Source organism: Histomonas meleagridis (assembly GCF_020186115.1).
Source record: "Histomonas meleagridis strain 2922-C6/04-10x chromosome Unknown contig_32, whole genome shotgun sequence".
NCBI classification, from domain to species: Eukaryota; Parabasalia; order Tritrichomonadida; family Dientamoebidae; genus Histomonas; species Histomonas meleagridis.
In genome coordinates this window covers 398,680-419,317 of record NW_027150863.1, presented here as the reverse complement: position 1 = coordinate 419,317, position 20,638 = coordinate 398,680, and the positions used below count along the sequence as shown (strand labels likewise).

General features: G+C 30.9%; 5 protein-coding genes across 5 annotated transcripts; 3 read left to right on the top strand and 2 right to left on the bottom strand.

Moving 5' to 3' along the window:
• Positions 1-2,373: 2,373 nt before the first annotated feature.
• GO595_005154 (uncharacterized protein) lies at positions 2,374-5,412 on the bottom strand (the record flags this gene model as incomplete). Its single annotated transcript, XM_067918365.1, has 1 exon — positions 2,374-5,412. The coding sequence occupies one exon, from the start codon at positions 5,410-5,412 to the stop codon at positions 2,374-2,376; it is 3,039 nt and encodes a 1,012-aa protein (XP_067774704.1).
• Positions 5,413-8,080: 2,668 nt separating this feature from the next.
• On the top strand, positions 8,081-8,701 carry GO595_005153 (Ras family protein; the record flags this gene model as incomplete). Its single annotated transcript, XM_067918364.1, has 1 exon — positions 8,081-8,701. One exon carries the CDS (start codon positions 8,081-8,083, stop codon positions 8,699-8,701), a length of 621 nt encoding a protein of 206 aa, XP_067774703.1.
• Positions 8,702-14,793: 6,092 nt separating this feature from the next.
• GO595_005152 (small GTP-binding protein) lies at positions 14,794-15,396 on the bottom strand (the record flags this gene model as incomplete). The annotated part of the gene is made up of 1 exon (XM_067918363.1): positions 14,794-15,396. One exon carries the CDS (start codon positions 15,394-15,396, stop codon positions 14,794-14,796), a length of 603 nt encoding a protein of 200 aa, XP_067774702.1.
• Positions 15,397-16,597: 1,201 nt separating this feature from the next.
• On the top strand, positions 16,598-17,824 carry GO595_005151 (uncharacterized protein; the record flags this gene model as incomplete). The annotated part of the gene is made up of 1 exon (XM_067918362.1): positions 16,598-17,824. One exon carries the CDS (start codon positions 16,598-16,600, stop codon positions 17,822-17,824), a length of 1,227 nt encoding a protein of 408 aa, XP_067774701.1.
• A 245-nt stretch (positions 17,825-18,069) lies between these two features.
• On the top strand, positions 18,070-20,325 carry GO595_005150 (glycosyl hydrolase; the record flags this gene model as incomplete). The annotated part of the gene is made up of 1 exon (XM_067918361.1): positions 18,070-20,325. The coding sequence occupies one exon, from the start codon at positions 18,070-18,072 to the stop codon at positions 20,323-20,325; it is 2,256 nt and encodes a 751-aa protein (XP_067774700.1).
• Between the last annotated feature and the right edge of the window lie 313 nt (positions 20,326-20,638).

The window sequence follows — 20,638 nt, the reverse complement described above, 5'->3', positions numbered from 1 at the left end:
TACATTAGGGAAAATGATTATCGATGTTTTTGTTCCTGGAAATTATATTACGTTCCAAATCGAACACAAAATTTTTTTTGGTTTCAAAGTAATTAAATCTGCGAAACCAAATTTTTTTGTCGAATTTACAACTGAAAATGATACTTTTTTAGAGTTTGTTTCATCCAATTTTGTGATTCCGACACCTGTTAACCCTTCGTTTCATTATTGTTTTCAATTATTAGGAACAAGTGAAAAAGTTGTGATCTCATCAGATGGGAAAAAATGTAAAATCGAATGCGACAAAGTTGAAACAGCAGGAAAAATTGTGAACGAATATTGCCAACAATATTCAATTCAAGAGTTTGAATGTAGATCTTATTTCCCTAATGAAATACAAAATGTTATCGACGTAATCAAAAAGGAAATTGAAATAGACGATACACAATCGCTTCAAAAAGTGGAAATTGCCGGTTTAATTGAATCATTGAAAGATACGATAGTCAGAATTGAGAACGCGGATTCGATAGGTTTATATCAGACACTTTTTGACAGCGTTGTTGATTGCGAAAAATTAAATGCTGAAATTTATAGAGAACATTTAAAACGAATTACAAATAGAGAGAACTTTGGTGTGGGAAATCAAAAGATTAATAATTTGATAAAAAAGTTTGTGGAATTGAGAAAAGGAAATGCAAGAAATTCACTGATTAAGAATTTCCATAAGGAATTTCAAACACGAAACTATGAAAAAATTGCACATTTGCTTGAATATGGTCATGAAATTACATATCAACAAAATTAATTTTAATAAATCTTTTTGTATATATATTTATTATCTTTAATTGAAATTGGTTATTTTCAAGTTCAGTTACTTCAGTTTAACAAGTTATGCAACTGATTTTAAAGACATAAGTCGATTACAATTTAATTCATATTATTTCAACAATATGTTCAATTATATAGTTAGAAAATATTTTTAAAATAGTTTTAATTTGAAAGATATTTACTTATGTTTTATTTATATATGCACATTAAGATTATCTTCGTTAAAATCTACTGCAAAAGGATCTTCTTCAATATTAGATACTTTCATCCCAAAATCGAAATTATTATTAATTTCTTGTTCTTTTTCTGAATATTTTTCTTCTTCTTCTTCTTCAAAAATATTTCGTTTGTTTTTATATTTATATTTACGTATAAGATAAATAACAAGAAATAATACAATTAAAACTATAACAATTCCAATAATTACACCAATAATGATATAATCGTTATTATTCGTATTATTTATTTGTTCATTTTGATTTATTATCGTATAAAAATCGGTATAAAATTGATAATAAGAAGAATACCCAAAAATTACATATTCATAATAAATAATCGTATTAATGTATGTGTGTTCCAAATTAAACATCGACATAATAATAGTGTTTGTTGACTTTGTTATTAATAAATATGTTTCTGTAATTGAACATGAAAATGTTTGAACATAAGAATGCGATAAAATTAAACCTTCTTGTGATGCTTCTGTGAATGAATTATAATATGTATTTGATTTAGTGAATGTATTACTCTGAGAATATATAAATGAATTTGTGAATGTATTACTTTGGGAATATGTATGTGATTTAGTAAATGTATTTGATTATGAATATGTATTTGATTGTGAATATGTATTTGATTGTGAATATGTATTTGACTTAGTGAATGTATTACTTTGTGTGAATGTGTTTGTTTGTGAATATATATTTGTTTGTGTAAATGCATTTGATTGTGAATATGTTGCAGTTGTTAATGGGGTACATCCATCTATTATTGTATTTGTAACTTCAAGATCTCCAAATGAATTATCGCTGTATGATGATGTGACCATTACTGTATTCGCTTTAATATCATAAAATGCATTTGTTCCAATACTTGGTGATCTTTCTCCAGAATAATATATGCATGCGAGATTTTTACAACCTTGGAATGCATTATTCATAATGTGTGTGAGTGCAATCACTATTTCATAATGTGTGTGAGTGCAATCACTATTTCATAATGCGTGTGAGTGCAATCACTATTTCATAATGTGTGTGAGTGCAATCACTATTTCATAATGTGTGTGAGTGCAATCACTATTTCATAATGCGTGTGAGTGCAATCACTATTTCATAATGCGTGTGAGTGCAATCACTATTTCATAATGTGTGTGAGTGCAATCACTATTTCATAATGTGTGTGAGTGCAATCACTATTTCATAATGTGTGTGAGTGCAATCACTATTTCATAATGCGTGTGAGTGCAAACAGTATGCGAAAGTGACAGAGCCGCAGCAGCTCATTTGAACCAAAACATATGCAAATGACTGCGAATTTATTTGTTTTATTAAATTAAGACCTTATCGCCTAAGTTGGAGGCGGCGGTGGTATGGAAAAGCCGACGGGCAGTGCTGACGGTGGCCCGAGGTCAGGCATGGCGATTGAGTAGGCGGCGCTTGCCTGGCCGCTTTGTGTGTTGATTGGCGGCAATACGATTTGCGGCAGCACAATTTGCGCGCTGGCAGCCGCGGGGTTGAACGTGGAGTGCAGCGGCGCTGCGTCGAGGCTCGGAGTGGGTATTGTTGGTATCGGATACGCGACATCCGCTGCCGTTGGGTGCTGCGGCGTGAACGGCGTAATCGGAGGCGGCGGCACCACGTCACCGGCAGAAGGCGAAACAGGCGCTGCGCTCATGGAGAACGTGGAAGGAGTGTGGCTCGGGCGAGGAGACGGCGGAGGTGTGATGGCCATGTCGCCAGGCGGAAGGGCGCTCGGAGTGAGAGGAGTGATTGGCGGTGGCGGCACTGGATTGTATCCGCCGCTTGATGGCGGAGTCATTGGTCCGGATGATAAAAGAGTGATTGGCGGCGGAGGCACTGGGTCATTCATTCCTCCGCTCATTGGTGGTGATATTGCTCCTGATGATAAAGGTGTTATTGGCGGCGGCGGCACTACGTCGTTTAAGTTTCCGCTGGATTGCGGAGTGATTGTTGATGGCGCTATTGGCGCAATTGGAGGCGTTGATGGGGACAGCGGAGTGATTGGCGGCGGCGGCACTACATCGTTTAAGTTTCCGCTGGATTGCGGTGTTATTGAACCTGATGACAATGGTGTTATTGGCGGCGGAGGCACTGGGTCATGCATTCCTCCACTTGATGGCGGCGCTATTGGAGTTATTGGCGGCGGCGGCACTACGTCATTTAAGTTTCCGCTCGACTGTGGTGTAATTGAAGCTGATGACAATGAAGTTATTTGCGGCGGCGGCACTGGGTCATTGATACCCCCGCTTAGTGGAGGCGTTGAAGCAGCAGAAGATATTGGCGTCAATGGCGAATGTGGAGAAACATTATCGCCGAAAGATGACTGATTATCACTTGTAGAATGTATTGGCGAGCTATATAATGGTGTGTTATCAGAAGGATAAATGTTTTGGGAATTAATATTTGTTTCTGATGTGTTCTTTTTGTCTGTTTTCTTGTTTGATTTATTAAATAACTTAATAAGATTCGTCTTTTGTTCATCATCCGCTTGATTAAATGCAACAGATTCAGTTGGCGGAACTATGGACGAATTTGTTGTTTGAAGTTGTTGGAATAAGTTTTGGATTTTTATTATTTCGGTTTCTTTTGAGTTAAAGTTTTGACATTGCTTTAATACTTCTTTAGGCGTTGTCATTTGAAGTTTAATACCTCTGCCATGTAACGCTGTGAGAAAACTGATGAATGTTTGCGCATTGTTGATACTTAAGAAATCAAAATCAAATTTGGTAATTCGTCGATTGGCCATTAATGCTTTAGAAAGCTTAATAAGGTTATCATCAGTCAGGTTTTGTCCTTTTAATGAAAATCCAACCAAACTTTTGTTTTCTCTGATTGAATCGATTAATGCATCAAGTTGAGAAGCATTAAGTTTAGATTCTTCTGTTGCACCTAATGATAAATATTTGATGTTAGATGTGATTTTTAATAGAAAGAGGAAAAGGTCAAATGTAAGATCACCACTTTCAAATTTGGATCCATCAAAATAAAGTTCTTTAAGAGATTCTTGATTATAAATGAATTCTAATAGTTCTGGGAAGATATCAATTCCACTCCAATTTAAAACAGCAATATTTGACCTGCCAAATGACTTCACTGGTGACTTAACGGCTTCTATCGTGATGTGGTTTGTTGGGTTTGCAAAAGAAACAGAAAACTCATTGATAGAAGCATGTTTCACAATAGAAGTAAAAATCTCACAAAAACATGGAGTAGACCATGCGACATTTTCAAGTTTGAGTGTTTGAACATAACTTGGTAAATCTGGAATCTTATTACCAAGTGGTTCATCTGCTGCATTACCTGAAAGATCTAAATACTCAAGGCTTTCAAGTTGGTTTGCATCAATATGTCTAAAAACACCGGGAATTTGAAGTTCACATGATACAAGAATTAATCGTTCAATTGTGATAAATGTGGTGAATAAAATATCCAAAGGAACTGGTGTGTAACTAAGATCAAGGTATTTGATATGTTGTGAAAAATTAGAACATTTGATAGCATTGATGAATTCAATTGCTTGTTGATTGTTGAAACATTTGATGATCTCAATAGAATTAATTGGCTTGGATGATAATAAGTCACAAATACTGGTGGCAACTTGAGGTGAGAATTTTATATTATTAAATGAAATTGCAGAAATTGGTGGACATTGTGCAAATGCTTGTGCAATAGGATCAAAGGGCGTTTTGATTTCTTGTGTAAATGCTATTTTTTGAATGGTTTTGTTGGCTTTTAATAATGATAATAATAATTTGATAACTGAATCATCAACTGGAATATCAACATAAAGTGTTCTTGGCTTTTCCTTTAATTGAACACATTCAATGAAGACATCGAAATAACTTTGGATTTGTGGAAAATCTTTCAAATGAATATCTGTTTGATCACTATTTAGAAATTCACGAAGTTTATCAAGCTCTTGATTATCAATCTTAATATTCTTCTTGTCAGTTTCGATTAAAAATCGTAAACTTGGTGTAATTGAGATCTTTGAAGTATCAATGCCAGCTGAAGATTCGAATTTTGGTAGTTCACTTGGAAAGCAAAAACAACAAGCGTGAAATTCAAGGACTGTGTTCATGATTTGGGCTTCAGGATGAAGTACAATAATTTTCGTTTTTTTATCAAATGAAAATTTTAATTTATTTCCATGAAGGCCAACCTTTCTTAAAGAAGACCAAGAGTACCGTGTTGAAGATGATGAGTTTTCAACTCGAAAATAAAATGCAACATCTGTGACAAGAAAATATGCAGAGTCTTTTGGCTTCTTTGTCCCCATCATTACTGATTGAGCTATTAATGGTTGTTCAACGTTGAAATTTACGTCTGGAGCGAATTTCTCTAGAAGTGACTTCTCAATGCTCATCAGAAATTTGAATTCAAACAGATATTGATAGGTAAATGATCGTTTACTTTTTTGGCGCTTTTACAATGACAAATTTGACTAAACTTTTTCAGGAGTGATTCAATTTACATACAAATTCGTTCTAACTGTTGGATGTCCTTTCAAAAATTTCGTGATTTTCTAGGATACTCTTGTAATATCCGACATTTTTTCTAAACCATTTCGTTATTAGTTGGTTTATTTGAAATTAATTTGATACTTATCTTGGGAAACATCATCTACATAACTACAACACAATGGTTAACCTAATGCCCTCACTTAGTATTGGTATATAAAAAATATAAATATCGCATTATTTAATTTTTTTGGTTTTTTCCCCATTATTTTATTCACTTATGAAATATACGGTAAAGCATTTCATGTAGTCGCTCAACTGCTGGTAAAATTTTAAGAAATAAATCTCAAAATTAATATCATATTAATCTTGGTTTTATTTCTTCAGTGTTATAGTAACACGATTTCCAATAGAATGTGATCTCATAAAGGTTTTTTAACCAAAAATTGTCTAGCCTTTACAAATTGGTTTGCCTAAAAATGCCCTTGGGCAGGGCATGGGCATATAAAATGGGCATTTTTCGACAAGCCTACTTCAATCGATGAAATAGATTCACTTATACCAAAATATGAATTAACTCCAGAACGCTTTGAGTATCTTATCTTTATGTCTGATAATGCACATCTTTAAACACCTCGTCATTACTAAAATTATGATGCTAACATTTCCAAACTACCATGAAATGGAAGAAGAGGAACTTATAGAAAAGCCCCGATCTGTCAAACGTGAGAAAAACACTTGTGGCATTGATGATGATTTATTAGATGCTGCTACATATTCACCAGAAAGTGATGAACGTTATCCAAAACGCTTCACAAATCAAACACATAGTCAAACTCATTCGCGTCAAGTACCACCACGTAGTCCCCAAACAACCTATAAATTATCGTTCAAACACACGACCAAATTCTGATTATATTTCTCGACTATGCGCAGATGATATTACATATGCCAAAAGAATCAAAAATCTTTCACCCGAAGATTTAATGGTTGAAATTTCGAATCATGTTTTCAGTTCTTCGATGGGAAACAAATATTATTATCAAAAGTGGAGAGGTGTACAGAAAAATGCTTTAGATACAGAAGATTTTAGAGATGGATTACATTCACGTGAATGTAAAATTATTGTTCCGTATGACGAATTAGATTAATTAGATTACTTAATAGAAAGATATGGTGGCCCAATATCATTAAGCTCTTTTGTACGATTTCTTTCTAAGGTACGAAGAAGACGAAATGATAAAAACAGGTGAATTAGAAATGACAGAGTTCGATGCATCTATTAATGAAATAGCTAAGAAAATCAATGGAAAGAATTGGGAAAGAAAGTATATCATTCTTCATCGGTTGATGAAATTTTGGAGGAATTTGAAAATCAAGGAATTTTCATCACTCCTGATGTGGTTGGAAAGATATTATCAAAATTGGGAAGATCTGGACTAATAAGTGCACTTATAGCAATAAAGAAAATGATGAATAATTATAAATATATATTTTCAATATTAAATACATTCAGCATCTTATGTTATAAACTGTGTTTAATTTCATCTGAATTAGAGTTTTTTTTTCTATTTGAAGCTAATCAGGATTAAATTATTAGTTTTTAGATGGGTTTTAAGTAACATAAAGATGTTTCAGTAGAAAATGTTTCTGTTGTATGAATGAAAAAAATAATGAAAATTAGAGGAAGAAATTTATTTTTCATTGTTTTATTAGGTTTTATTAATTTATTAAATAAATTAATTGATATGTGTTTTATTTTGTTGAATAATAATTTAGTAACAAAAAAAGTGAGGAAAATTATTAAAAAATTATGTAATAATATACAAGGGTTTCGCTGGTATGTAGTTGAAATCCACAATGCTTTTTTGGTATTAATAAGAATTGAAGATATTGATGAAAATAGTTTATCGTTTGAAGCATTTCTTGTATGGGGAATGGTGTACGTCAGTGACATATCACTCACGCCTAAAACACTGCACGAGCGAAAGCCAAGAAGCATTTCAACTAACAATTTTCAATACTGAATTTGTATAGTTTACATATAACCATATGATTGAAAATTTTTTGGGAATTCGAGAGGTACTTCAACTCTAAATTCCTCAATAATTTTTTGTTAAAAATCAAAGTATATGGGGAACTTCGGGTATTGAGTTTAAATATAAATTTTTAGGCAATTTTGACTGCTGAATTTTGAGATCTCGATCAGATTAAAAGAGAGGATGAAAACAAATCCTTTTCTGATTTTTCATTATTTCGGATAAATACTTTTTAAATCTAATTACATTAATATATTCAAGTAGATAATATTGAATTTTATGTCTTATAAAAATATTTTGGCATAATCCAAAGATATTATCATAAATTCGTTAAATAGTTAAACATTGATAATAAAATGCATGTCAAAATTAGTAATATGTCCACTAGATTCCTTGTCAATGATTTTGTTCACACATAAATTGTCCTATTTAATGTTATAAAGAGAACGTTTATTTTATTTAATTTATTTTTCAATAAATATTTGGTCGGATTCAGCCCCACCCATTGACCAAAGTTAAAAGTGACAAGATTTCCATGCAAGTTTTGCCTTCAACACTCTGCCATAAAGCAGTATTTATTGGCGATTCATCTGTTGGAAAAACTTCTATTATTTATCAGTTTATATTTAATTCTTGTTCTCCTGACCAACAAGCTACAATTGGAATTGATTTTTTTTCAAAAACTATTTCAAAAGGCGAAGAAATGGTAAGACTACAAATCTGGGATACTGCGGGACAAGAAAAATTTCATTCTCTCATTCCATCATATATCAGAGGTTCAACAATTGCTATTTTAACATACGACATAACATCCAGAACAAGCTTTGAAAACCTTCATAAGTGGCACCAAATTATTCTCAATACTTCAATTCCAACTTTATTTGTTGTTGGTAATAAATTGGATCTTGATAGTGAACGTGAAGTACTCACCGAAGAAGGAGAAAAATTTGCAAGCGGAATAAATGCTTCTTTCATAGAAGTAAGTGCTAAAACAGCAGAAAATGTTGAGGAATTATTTTCACGAGTTGCTGCTGTTCCAATGAAAGCTGAGGAAGAAGCGCCTGCGCAAAAGTATGGAGGTAGTACAGAAACAATTGCTGTAAAAGTCGGGGATGACAATATGCAAATTCCTCCGAAATCGGGATGTGGCTGCTAAAATTGTTGTATAATTATTTAAACCAACTGTGTTATAGTTATTATGTCTGATTCTTCTGATGTAAAATCGATTTTGATAATATTCGAAATGAACCATTTTTATTATTATATATTCTTTTGATGTTCATCAAAAGATGCCAGGTCATTTTTTTATGCATCTTGCCTTTGTTCTCTGTTTTTGTTGGGAATAAATTACGTTTTTATTTGTTTTCTTTTGACGACAAAATTGGTTCAAACGCTTTCCGACAAAAATGAACCAAACAAACGAAGATAAAACTGAGAGACAGCTTATCTTCGAAGCAGAAACAGATAACAAACCTACTCTCCCAGAATCAGAATGGGTAAGTGAATGGGATTATTGTTGTTATCCATTTTATAGGTATCGAAATAAAAACAAAGAAAATATTTATTCAAAATACACGCGCTACAAACACCTCCTTGGTATTTATTATCCATTTTATCCAATTTTTATTTTTTCTGTTATCACTGTTATTTATTTCCATAAATATCTTATTCCATTTGTTGATGTCCCTAAATTCTTACCTTATTATTTTATGTTTTTTTATACATTAGCAGCAATTTCTTATTTTATTGTACATTTTATGAATCCAGGAATTCTTCCTTTTACTTGGTCTCTTACAAGACGAAAGTCCTATTCACCCAATGAACTTAAGAGTGGCACTGCTATTACACCATCACAAATTGAGTTTGCTCGAAATTCCGAAAGACCCCCTCGAGCGATCTTCACTAAGAAGTATGGCTATTATGTTCTACGTGCTGATCATGAATGTGGTGTTGTTAATACATGGATTGGTCTTAATAATCATCGCTATTTTCTCATTGCAATTTTTTCAGGAACCGTTTATGCCGCATCATATTCACTTTTTATGATTTATTATTTTTTCCAATCCGAGATTAGGGGATACAAAATTATCTTTTTTGCAATTTTCATTCTAATTACATTATATGGTTTTCATCATATAAATCAAGTGCGTGCGCAAATTATCAATATCACAAAAAATAATTTAAATGTCGAACTTATGAAGGGATTATGGGAAACCGAAGAAAGTCCATATAGAAAAGACTGCTTAAGTAATTGGGAAGAAGTTTGTGGATCAAGGAAATATTTCCTTTGTTGGTGGCTACCAGTGCCAATACCAAAAGTCGTCGATGGATTCGATTATGAACCGTATCAAAAGTTAAAATATAATTTAAGTGCACTGCTATAAGATAAGTTTAATGATTTGTAAAATGTAAACATATTCTACACATTGTATTTTATTTAGACGTAATATACATATATAAAAGCATTTTTTTTTTATTCATATTATCTAAGAGTTTATTGATTGTAATCTTATTTGAGAAATTTTGTGCGTGTTTTACATAATAAACTAAGAAGAACTATTAATAGGAAATAAAATTTAATTTGGAATAAAGTTATTGATATTTTGGTTATTAATATTTATGTGGAAAGAGTTATATATTTTCTGTTCACTGTTTTGATCAAAATTTCGATTTTTCCTTGATGATATTTATTAACATTTCCATAAAAATTCGAATCAAAAATTTGTATTTTTATTCTTTGATTTGGTTGGTTAGTTGTCTTTGACAATATTCAAAATTATTTAGTGTTTGTGATTTCTCCAAGGAAAAATGTGTTATTTACAATTTATTTCAAGTTTTCAGTTACGAAGAATTAACATTAAAAACATCATTTTTTATGCTGTATTTTTAATAAAAAAAAGGCAAAATACATGGAAAATGTATATTTAATTAACAAAACATTTTCAGCCGAAGAGATCATCGCTCAAAAAAGTGAAGAGATTTCCAACGTTTTCAGTGTAAATTGAATCACTATCTTCCGACTTACTATGGTGTACAATTTCAGTGGAGATACTGTTTGGTTCCATCTTTTCTTGTATTTGTGGAAAAATTGGGGCTTCAAATGGCATTTGTGGTAAAGATGATGATGTAATTGGAACAGGAGTCCTAGGACATTCTGGAAGTTCGTGCCTTTGCCTCTTAGGTTTTAAATTTGGAGTGATTTGTTGAAATGGGAGAAACTGTTTAAATAGCGTTTGACATAGTTTCGCCGTTTTCATGTTAACAAGCTTTTGGTAATCTACATCTGACATTTTACAATGAGGAAACCAACAAGCTGCCTCAATTCCTCGGCCATAATCAATCGAGATTTTTTCAATATCTATGTTTGGGAAGCTATTTCCTAAAATTGCTTTGATTCTATCAAATGTGCTTTTGATGCAAGCCACTGAATTACTCAAGCATTTCTTTCTCCTAATGTAATTCCTTTTTGGTTTTTCTGTCATTTTCTTTTTGCGAAAAATAGCCGTTACCGCATATTCAATTTGACTCATAACCGTTAATTTAAAACCGTGAAAATTTTTGTGCAAAAATCGGTTTTTAGGAATAAAATTGAATGCGGCGGTTGCCTAAACCATTTCAGAGTCATGAACACGCCACTTTTACGGTTAGAAAAAATTAAAACATGAATTTTGAAATATTTATTTATCATTTTTCAATTTTCATATACAGAGCATGGATAAAAAAACGCGCTGTATGCAAAATTTTATATATATTATGTGATAAGTACTTTACAAAATAATTTAAATAATTTGCAAATATCATTAAAATAAATATTTTTATACTCAAATACTGATATTATTATTCTAAGAATTCTTAAGACTTCATTTCAATATTTTGCATAAAGCAATGAAACTATATCAGTGTAACCTTTTTCAGTTGCATAATCAAGCGCAGTTTTATATTATTTGAATAATTTCCAAATATTATTTTGAAATATCAAATTAACAAACTAAATTTTATATATAGCAAATCAATATCTTCAACATCAAAATCAATATCGTCTTGCTCAAGAAGTAATTCAACTATATCTGTATATCCATAAATAGATGCTTTTATAAGTGATGTTTGGAATATTTAAAATAATTTCCAAATATTATTATGAAATCCTAAATTATTATGATAAATGCGAAATGCAATAAATAAATATCTTTAGCATTAATATCAACGCCTTTTTGCTCAAGGATCAATTTAACTATTTCTGTATGACCATAAAATGATGCTAACATAAGTGCTGTATAAAATGTTTTGAATAATTTTCAAATATTATTGTGAAACATCAAATTTTTTAGGTTAAACACGAAATAAACACAAGAAAAATTACGATGATTAATGTTAACATTTCCTTTTTCAAGGAGCAATTTAGCAACATCTGCAGAACCACCTTCACAAGCATACATAAATGCCGTGAATTAACCTTTAATTAAACCCCAATTATTATAATAAAATATGTCCAATAAAATCAAATAAAAATCCAAGTTATTAACAATAATATTTTTTTGTTCAAGAAGTAATCTAACAATTTCAGCATGTCCATTTTGCGATGCAAGCATTAATGCTGTCCGATTTAAATAGCCTCTAAATATTATTTAGAAATTCTAAATTGTCGAATAAAATTCCAGAAAATTATTTTAATAAAATTCACATTTATTAATATAAATTCCTTTTTCTTTGAGTAATTTTTTAACAGCATTAACTTGGCCAAAATATGATGCAACCATAAGTGGTGTCCAAAATAAGAAAAAAATATACCAAAAGTAAAATATAAACATCAAAAACCAAAAATTATCACGAAACGAAACATATAAAAATCTGGAGCATTAATATCAATTTTACCTTTGTCAAGAAGGAATTTAATAATTTTAATTTGTCCATATTCCGAAGCTAAGTAAAGTCCATTGGAAAACAAAAAGATCAAATTTTAAATAATCACTTTAAACATTAAACATTAAAAATTAATTTTGAAATCATTTATAAAATATTAACCTCATTTACCTCATCATATCTTTTTTTAAGAAGGAAATCTGCAATTTCTACACAACCTTCTTTACAAGCTACTAAAAACGGTGTATTAAATAGTTATAATAAATTCCAAATAAAAAATTGAAATATTAATAACTTAAAATAAACAAAAATTATTACAAAAAAATATCAGCAACCTTTAAACAAATTCCACCTTTATCAATAACATATTTAACAACTTCAATATTTCTTGATGAAGCAGCACAAGTTAAAATTCCATTTGGTAATTCACTTTTTTCATTAAAATATTTTAAAAGATATATATTACCATATAATGTTGCTTCAATAATCAAATCTTCACCAACTATTAAACCATTTTCTTCCAGAAATTGAAATATTTCATAATTATTATAAAAAATACATTTCTTTCCTAATTTTTCTAAATTTTTAATTCTGATAATATTTTTTTCATGGATATATTTAAAGATATCATTTCGATGAAATTTAATTGCTGTTTTATATGCACCTTCAAATGATGAATGATTTTGTTCACATAAATGAATAATTTCTTCATTTCCACCTGCAACTGCATATTTACCCGTATTTAATACATTTGCATTATTCATAAGTAAATATTTTAAACATTTAACAGATCCGAAATATGCTGCATAATCAATTAATGTAACATTTTTTTTATTAACAAAAGAACATATTTCATAAAGTGATGGTTCAATTGTTTGATTAAAATCAAAATCACTTTGTGATGATATTTCTTGAAGTTTGTCGATTTCATCATTTCGAATTATTTTTGATAATTCATTCTGATTAATTCCTTCTTTAATTAATTTCTTATGAAGTTCCCAATCATTCTTTGAAAGTTCTTCAATGTTATCTTTAAATGTTTTGAAATATGATATTTTATCACCAATTAGTTTATTAATTTCAGCTTTTGTTTTATAGTGTGCAAAATAAAAAGATTTTTTGCATCTTGCATGAGCTATATCAACAAAATTAAGGTTAATCAATTTTTCAAGTAAATATTTGGATTCTTGAGAATATAAATGAAGAAGATGTTGTACAAAAAGATCAATCAATTGATCACATGTTGTTTGAATTTCTTTCATGAATTTAAAATATAATTCAAAGTCATTCATAGATGATATTATGGATGAATAAATAGTTTGAGCCAAAATTATTTTGAAAGAATTCGGAAGATTTATATCATATAATGTTTTGATAGCTTCCAATGATGCATCAAAATTTTCCTCTTTTAACTCCCGAATTGTTTTTTGCATGTTGTTTAATAAACCGAAATACATTTCCTGCAATTATGGTTATGAAATGATTTTTATGTTTTCTGAAATTACATTTTTCAATAGGTTTGTTCCGTAAACAACAAATGGTTACACTGAGAATTGATTCTAAAAAACAAACTTCTTAAAGCCCTAAGTGAAATATAAAACAAAAATGAATGTGATGTGTTTTTTCAAATGTTTTTTAATGCTAAAAATATCTGATACAAAGCGTAGCATATAAAGTCAAAGTTGAAACACTATTTTTATTTATGTGTGTGCGTTCAATTTCTATCTCAAGATGAATATGATAGTTATTTAAATTTGTATATTCACAATTACATTTCTAACAAGAGGAAAATAGACAATTGTTTCCTATCGTTTATATAATAGGGCATTACACTGCAATAAAACTGATAGCAAAGCAATATAAAATTATTGTAAGTTTATATAATGTAATAAAAAATGATTTGGAATAAGAATTATTGTATTAAAATGGTAGTCTCAAAGTTATTACATTTTTATCAAGAAATATTACATTAATATATACCGCATGCTTCCTTATTGTTTTCCTTTTTAGGTTTATTCTCTTCCGTATTATGCGCTTGTGCTTCGTTGGCTTTATTTTCCTTAGGAGAAGCTTCTCTTTCTTTGTGCTCTTTTATAACTTTTACTACTTCAAAAAACATTTCATTAACATTTATACTATGTCTTGCTGAGATTTCGAACAGCGGAAGGTTGTACTTTTCTTTAAACTTTAAAACATCATCTTGTGAGACAATTTTTTCCTTTTTGACTTTTTGATCAGACTTAATTAAATTATAAAAGTGACATAAATTACAAAATTCTTTTTTATTTTGATAAAACTAATTCACAAAACAAATTGGCAAAAAAAAGGAAATTTTGGAACTATCTTTAGTCAAAAATTTATCCGGTAATAAAGATCTTCAATTTTAATTTAGCATTTAGACCTCTTCTTTTTTCCTTTTTTCTTGGACGAACCTCCGAGCTGAACAGTATTGTCATCTTTTGTGATGTCTTTTTCTTCATGTTTCTCAAAATAAACTCTTGGGATATCATTAAATAAATCTTCAATTCCATTTCCAGTTTTGGATGAAACTTCGTAAAAGTATGCGCCAATAGAAGTTGCTTTTTCCTGACCTCTTTCCGACGATATTACACGTTGGTCTTCAAGATCATCTTTATTCCCAACAAGAAATATAAGAATATCTGATTCGGCATTTTCATGAAGACTTTCTACCCAGCTATCAATTCCATCAAAACTTTCTTTATCGCAAATTGAATATACAATCATAGCAACATGAGCACCGCGAAAATACATTGGAGTCATGCCACGGAACCTTTCTTGTCCAGCGGTATCCCATATTTGTAATCGAACTTCATTTTTCCCAACATTAATAACTTTTGACACGTATGAAGCACCAAGTGTTGGATTTGCATCTTCAGAAAACACGCCAGATATAGCTTTTTTAACAATGCATGTTTTTCCAACAAATGTATTCCCAATAAGAACAAGTTTTAGCTCTTTGGTTTCGGACATCTGTTGTTTGAATAATTAGCCGCTTAGCTCTCAGAAAAACTGAATATAACGTTTAAATTTTTTCATTTTTTGTTTTTGTTATTTTCATGACTCTTTTATTGTTATTTTTATTATAAAGGACATTATGACTAAAACACGATAAATATTAATCAATGAGCTTAGAAATAATATGATTAATTAAATCTTTTTAATGAAATTTTTGTTTTTTTCTTTTCTATTTCCTATCGCCTTTTTGATATTGATAACCGTTGTTAAATCTTGAATTAATTAATTCAAAGAAAACTTATCATTTCGGCCGTTTATTATTGTGGGGTGTACCGGTGTATCGTGGCGGTTTTTAGTAAGCAACCAAATGGAGCAAACAAAAAACCTTGTAAATATTGTCAATAAATTTAAACAATTCGGTTCTTTCCCACTATCTTCAGTAATTAAATCTACGGTATCAGAAATATACAAAACTTATACAGAAACATTAATTTATTTCCGCAGTTGCTTTCTTATGGAAATGTATGCCAGAGACTCCACTGGTTTTTTTGATACACCTACTGTTCCAGAGCTTTTTAGTACAATTTGTTCAGAAACTACATCGTTTTTATTGAAATATTCTCCAATGTATATTCAAGGAATAATAACAAAAATACAGTATGCATTTGAGCATCCAAAAGAGTTTGCTGATCTTATTGCTGAATATTTCAAATTTGATTGTATTGATTTTTTATTTTTTGCTTATTCAACTTTTCCTGCTATTTATTCGGAGTTCATTGGCAAGGAGTATTGTAGGTCAGCTTCATTATTTTTGTCAGCTTTCTTTCGATCTGATAATTATCTCATCTCATCTGAACTTTTATCATCTTTTTTCTGTTCTTCTACTTTATTTTATAAACAGCTTTGGATCAATCTTTCCAAAAATCTTGCAAACATCCCTAAAAAAAATCGTTTTGTTCATTTGACTCAAATACTTTATAAATGTCTTCACAAAACCCTTACCCTTCTATCTAAATATCATGTTCGTGCACTTAAATCTTTTATTTCAGTTTATCCAAAACAGTCCATATCATTCATTTCAATTAATTTACTACAAAAACCATTTCAAACAGCTGCAGAAGGCTCTTCAGATATCATTGATACTAATTCCACCAACATTTTCATTAGTTTTCTTGAAAAACTATCCACAACCAATATAAGTAATCCAAGTGCCCAAATGATTATTGATCTTTTTGTTAAAGATTCCACAAGCTTTCAAATCAATCCATCACTTAACAGTAGTGAATGGTCACGAGGGATTCCATTTCTTGTATGTCATAAAGATATTCGTCTTATGAATGAAATTTTCCAATCAGATAAATCAGGTCAATTTAAGTTTTATTATGATCCCAACAAAATCCAATTCACGGATTCTTTATCTCCTTTGACACATTCATTTTACCCATCATTTGACAAAAATACTAAAATAACCGCTACGATAGGAATCGAACTTTTTGGACAAAGACCTCCTCGTCAATCATTCGCAAAGAATGTTGATAATGAGAAGCTCTGGACCAATCTTATCCAATTTGAAAACCGTAAGAACATAACTGAGACAATTCTTAATCCTCCATCTAAATTTGATTTCATAAAAGAAGACAAAGAAACATATGATTATCTACTCTCAAAGCTTATCAACTACTATGAATCTAATTTCTCTTCTATAGAACAATCTATTCTTTATCATGAACATCTTAAACAATTAAAAGATCTAAATGACTCAATTAAATCATCAATGTATCAACTTTTCCATCATTTTTCATTCGGCTTTCTTCAAGTAGCAATGCGCACAAATTCACGACGAAATTTAGTTGATCGTATCAACCAATCAATATCACAGATTATCACCAAACCAAATGCTCCTACTAATGCTATTTTTGAGATCACATGTTCAGCTCTTGATACAATACCATTACATCAATCTGAACCCTTTGAAGAGATGTATGATATGTTTGTAAATGTTATTAATAATTGGATGGAAAGTAAGTGGCCACTCATCAAAGTCAAGCCACCATTCTCCACCCGTCTTAAACACATCTTAAGTGTCAGTTCTGCACTTTCGCATCTCAAAAACGCACGTTACGGTAAAACATTGAAAATTATTTTACAATTCGAATCACAACTCAGAACAATTGGAGGCGAAAATTATGCAAAATATTTTGTAGAAATGTTTCATTCCACAATTTTCCTTTCCCCTCCACCAATCCCTGACATATTGCCTTCGTTTTTGTTTTTACATCATTTTGTGTTTTCGAGTGCATTGTTAATAAGAAATTGGGAAAAAAGTGTTTTGGAATCATGGGCAATGTTCTCATCCGGAATATGGTCAATAATTCAAGATAACCAAAAGCTTTGCGATATGTGCTCTGATTACAAATTTTGTGAAAAATTGTTTAAGCTATGATTTTGTCAATGTATTAGTGAATAAAGTTTATCTGTCATTTTATTGTTCAACAAATGTGAAAAAAAATGAGAAACATTTTAAGTTTTACATAATTTTATTACTTCCACTTTTTGTATGATCAGAATTGAAATTTGCGAATTATTTTTATTCAAAAAGTCATTAACACAATTCAAATAATTTACAACAGCGGTATGTTTTTGGTGCACCCCGATAACGTTAGTGGCCGGAAAAGTGACATCACTTTTATGGATTTTTCCTCTCTAATTTCCCAGATGACACTAGAAGAAAAAGCATCACTTTGTTCAGGTGGTGATGCATGGCATACAAAAGCAATTCCTAGACTTAAAATTCCATCTATTATGGTAACAGATGGACCACATGGAATTCGGAAAGAATATGAAAAGAAAAGTTCAATTGACATAGAACACAATGAAGAAGCAACGTGCTTCCCAACGGCATGCACAACAGCATGTTCATTTGATCCAGATCTTCTATTTGAAATGGGAAAAGCACTTGGTGAAGAAGCGCAAGCAAAAGATGTCAGTATAATACTTGGCCCTGGTGTTAACATCAAGCGTTCACCATTATGTGGCCGTAACTTTGAATATTTTTCTGAAGATCCATATTTGATATCAAAACTTGCGGCAGGAATTATAAAAGGAATACAATCCATGGGTGTTGGCGCTTGCATTAAACATTTTGCAGCAAACAATCAAGAATTTAATCGAATGTTTGTGAATGCAATTATTGATGATAGAACTCTTCGTGAGATTTACCTTACAGGATTTGAAGGCGCAATCAAAGATTCCCAACCGTATTCAGTTATGTGTTCTTATAATAAAGTCAATGGAACATTTTCATCAGAAAATAAATACCTTCTTGAAGATATATTAAGAAGCGAATGGGGATACAAAGGATTTGTAATGTCTGATTGGTATGCTGTAAACGATCGTGTTGAAGGTATTAAAGCTGGACTTGAATTACAAATGCCTGGACCTGCACCAGGTAATGATCAACTAATTGTAGACGCTGTGAAATCCGGGAAACTAGATGAAGAAATTGTTGATCGTTGCGTCGAACGCATATTGAATATTGTATTTAAATGTGTTGAAAATAAGAAGCAAATGGAATATAACAAGCAAGAGCATCATGACCTTGCAAGGAAAATTGCAAGCGAAAGTATTGTTCTTTTGAAAAATAACAATAACATTCTCCCGCTTCAAAAAACACAAAAAATAGCATTCATTGGTGACTTTGCTATGAACCCTAGATATCAAGGATCAGGTAGTTCACGAATTACACCATATAAAATCAGCAACGCATTGGACCTCACAAAGGAATTCACTGACTCCGTAACGTTCTCCAAAGGGTACGATTCTGAAAAAGCCGATGAAAAACTCATTGAGGAAGCCGTTAAAGCGGCAACCGACGCCGATGTAGCGGTTCTTTTTATTGGACTTTTAGAGAAAGATGAATCAGAAGGTTTTGATAAAACAAATATCAACTTACCAGAATCACATAATGTCCTTGTAGAAAAAATAGCAGAAGTTAATGAAAATGTTGTAATTGTTTTACATGGAGGATCCCCTGTTACAATGCCATGGGTTGATAAAGTTAACGGAATATTAGAAACATACCTTGGAGGAGAAGCCATAGGAGAAGCAATTGTTGATATTCTTTTTGGTAAAGTTAATCCATCTGGAAGATTAGCAGAAACATTTCCACTTAGAATTGAACACAATCCATCTTTCCTCGATTTCCCAGGTCACGATGGTAAAGTTATATATCAAGAACGAATGTTTGTTGGATATAGGTATTATGATACGAAAAAACTAGATGTTTTATTCCCATTTGGGTACGGACTAAGTTACACTACTTTTGAATACTCGCATCTTGTTCTAAGTAAGAAATCTATGAAAGATAATGAAACTGTTGATATTGAAATTGATGTTAAAAACACTGGATCTTTATCAGGCAAAGAAGTAATTCAAGTTTATGTCTCTGATCTAACAAATACAATTAATCGTCCAGCCAAAGAATTAAAAGGATTTGCAAAAGTTGAACTTAAACCGAATGAAACCAAAACCGTAAAAGTGACGCTCGACAAACGGTCGTTTGCCTTTTATGATGAAGAACTTAAAGATTGGTATGTACCGACTGGAGAATATGAAATTTTAGTTGGAAAATCAGTCAATGAAATTATTTTAAGGGATAAAATTCATATTGAATCGACAACAAAGAAAATATTTAAAGTTCATCGAAACACAACAATTGGAATCTTATTAGATAATCCAATAACAAAAGAAGTCTTCCTTAAATATATGGATAAATATCCTGAAATGAAGCAGCAAATGTTGGCGCTTATGAACACTGAAGGATTCGTACGGAAAGTGATCGATGAAATGCCGCTGAGGAATTTGGAAATGCTCATCGAAAAGGCAACAGTTGAAGAAGTCAACGAACTAATCCAAGAGGCAAATCGCGAACTTGAAAAGCAATAGAAATAAAATGAGTTTTGTAAATTTGATTTTTCGTATTTTATCAGCAAATTTAAGAGAATTGAAAATGAAACTTAATAATGCAAAACATTAATATAAATTTATTTTTAATTTATGGCCTTTGCCTTGAATTTTACAATTTGTCTTTTTACAAAAGCTAATTCCAATGTATTATCATTTTGCCGACGTGGGAAGATTTAACAAATTTGGTTAGTTGAGAAATTCATGTTTTCGAAAATTGCAATGCACAATGAAATACTTCTGTTCTCGGATTAGGATCAGATAAGGATCCTGAAACATATTAAACAAAATTACT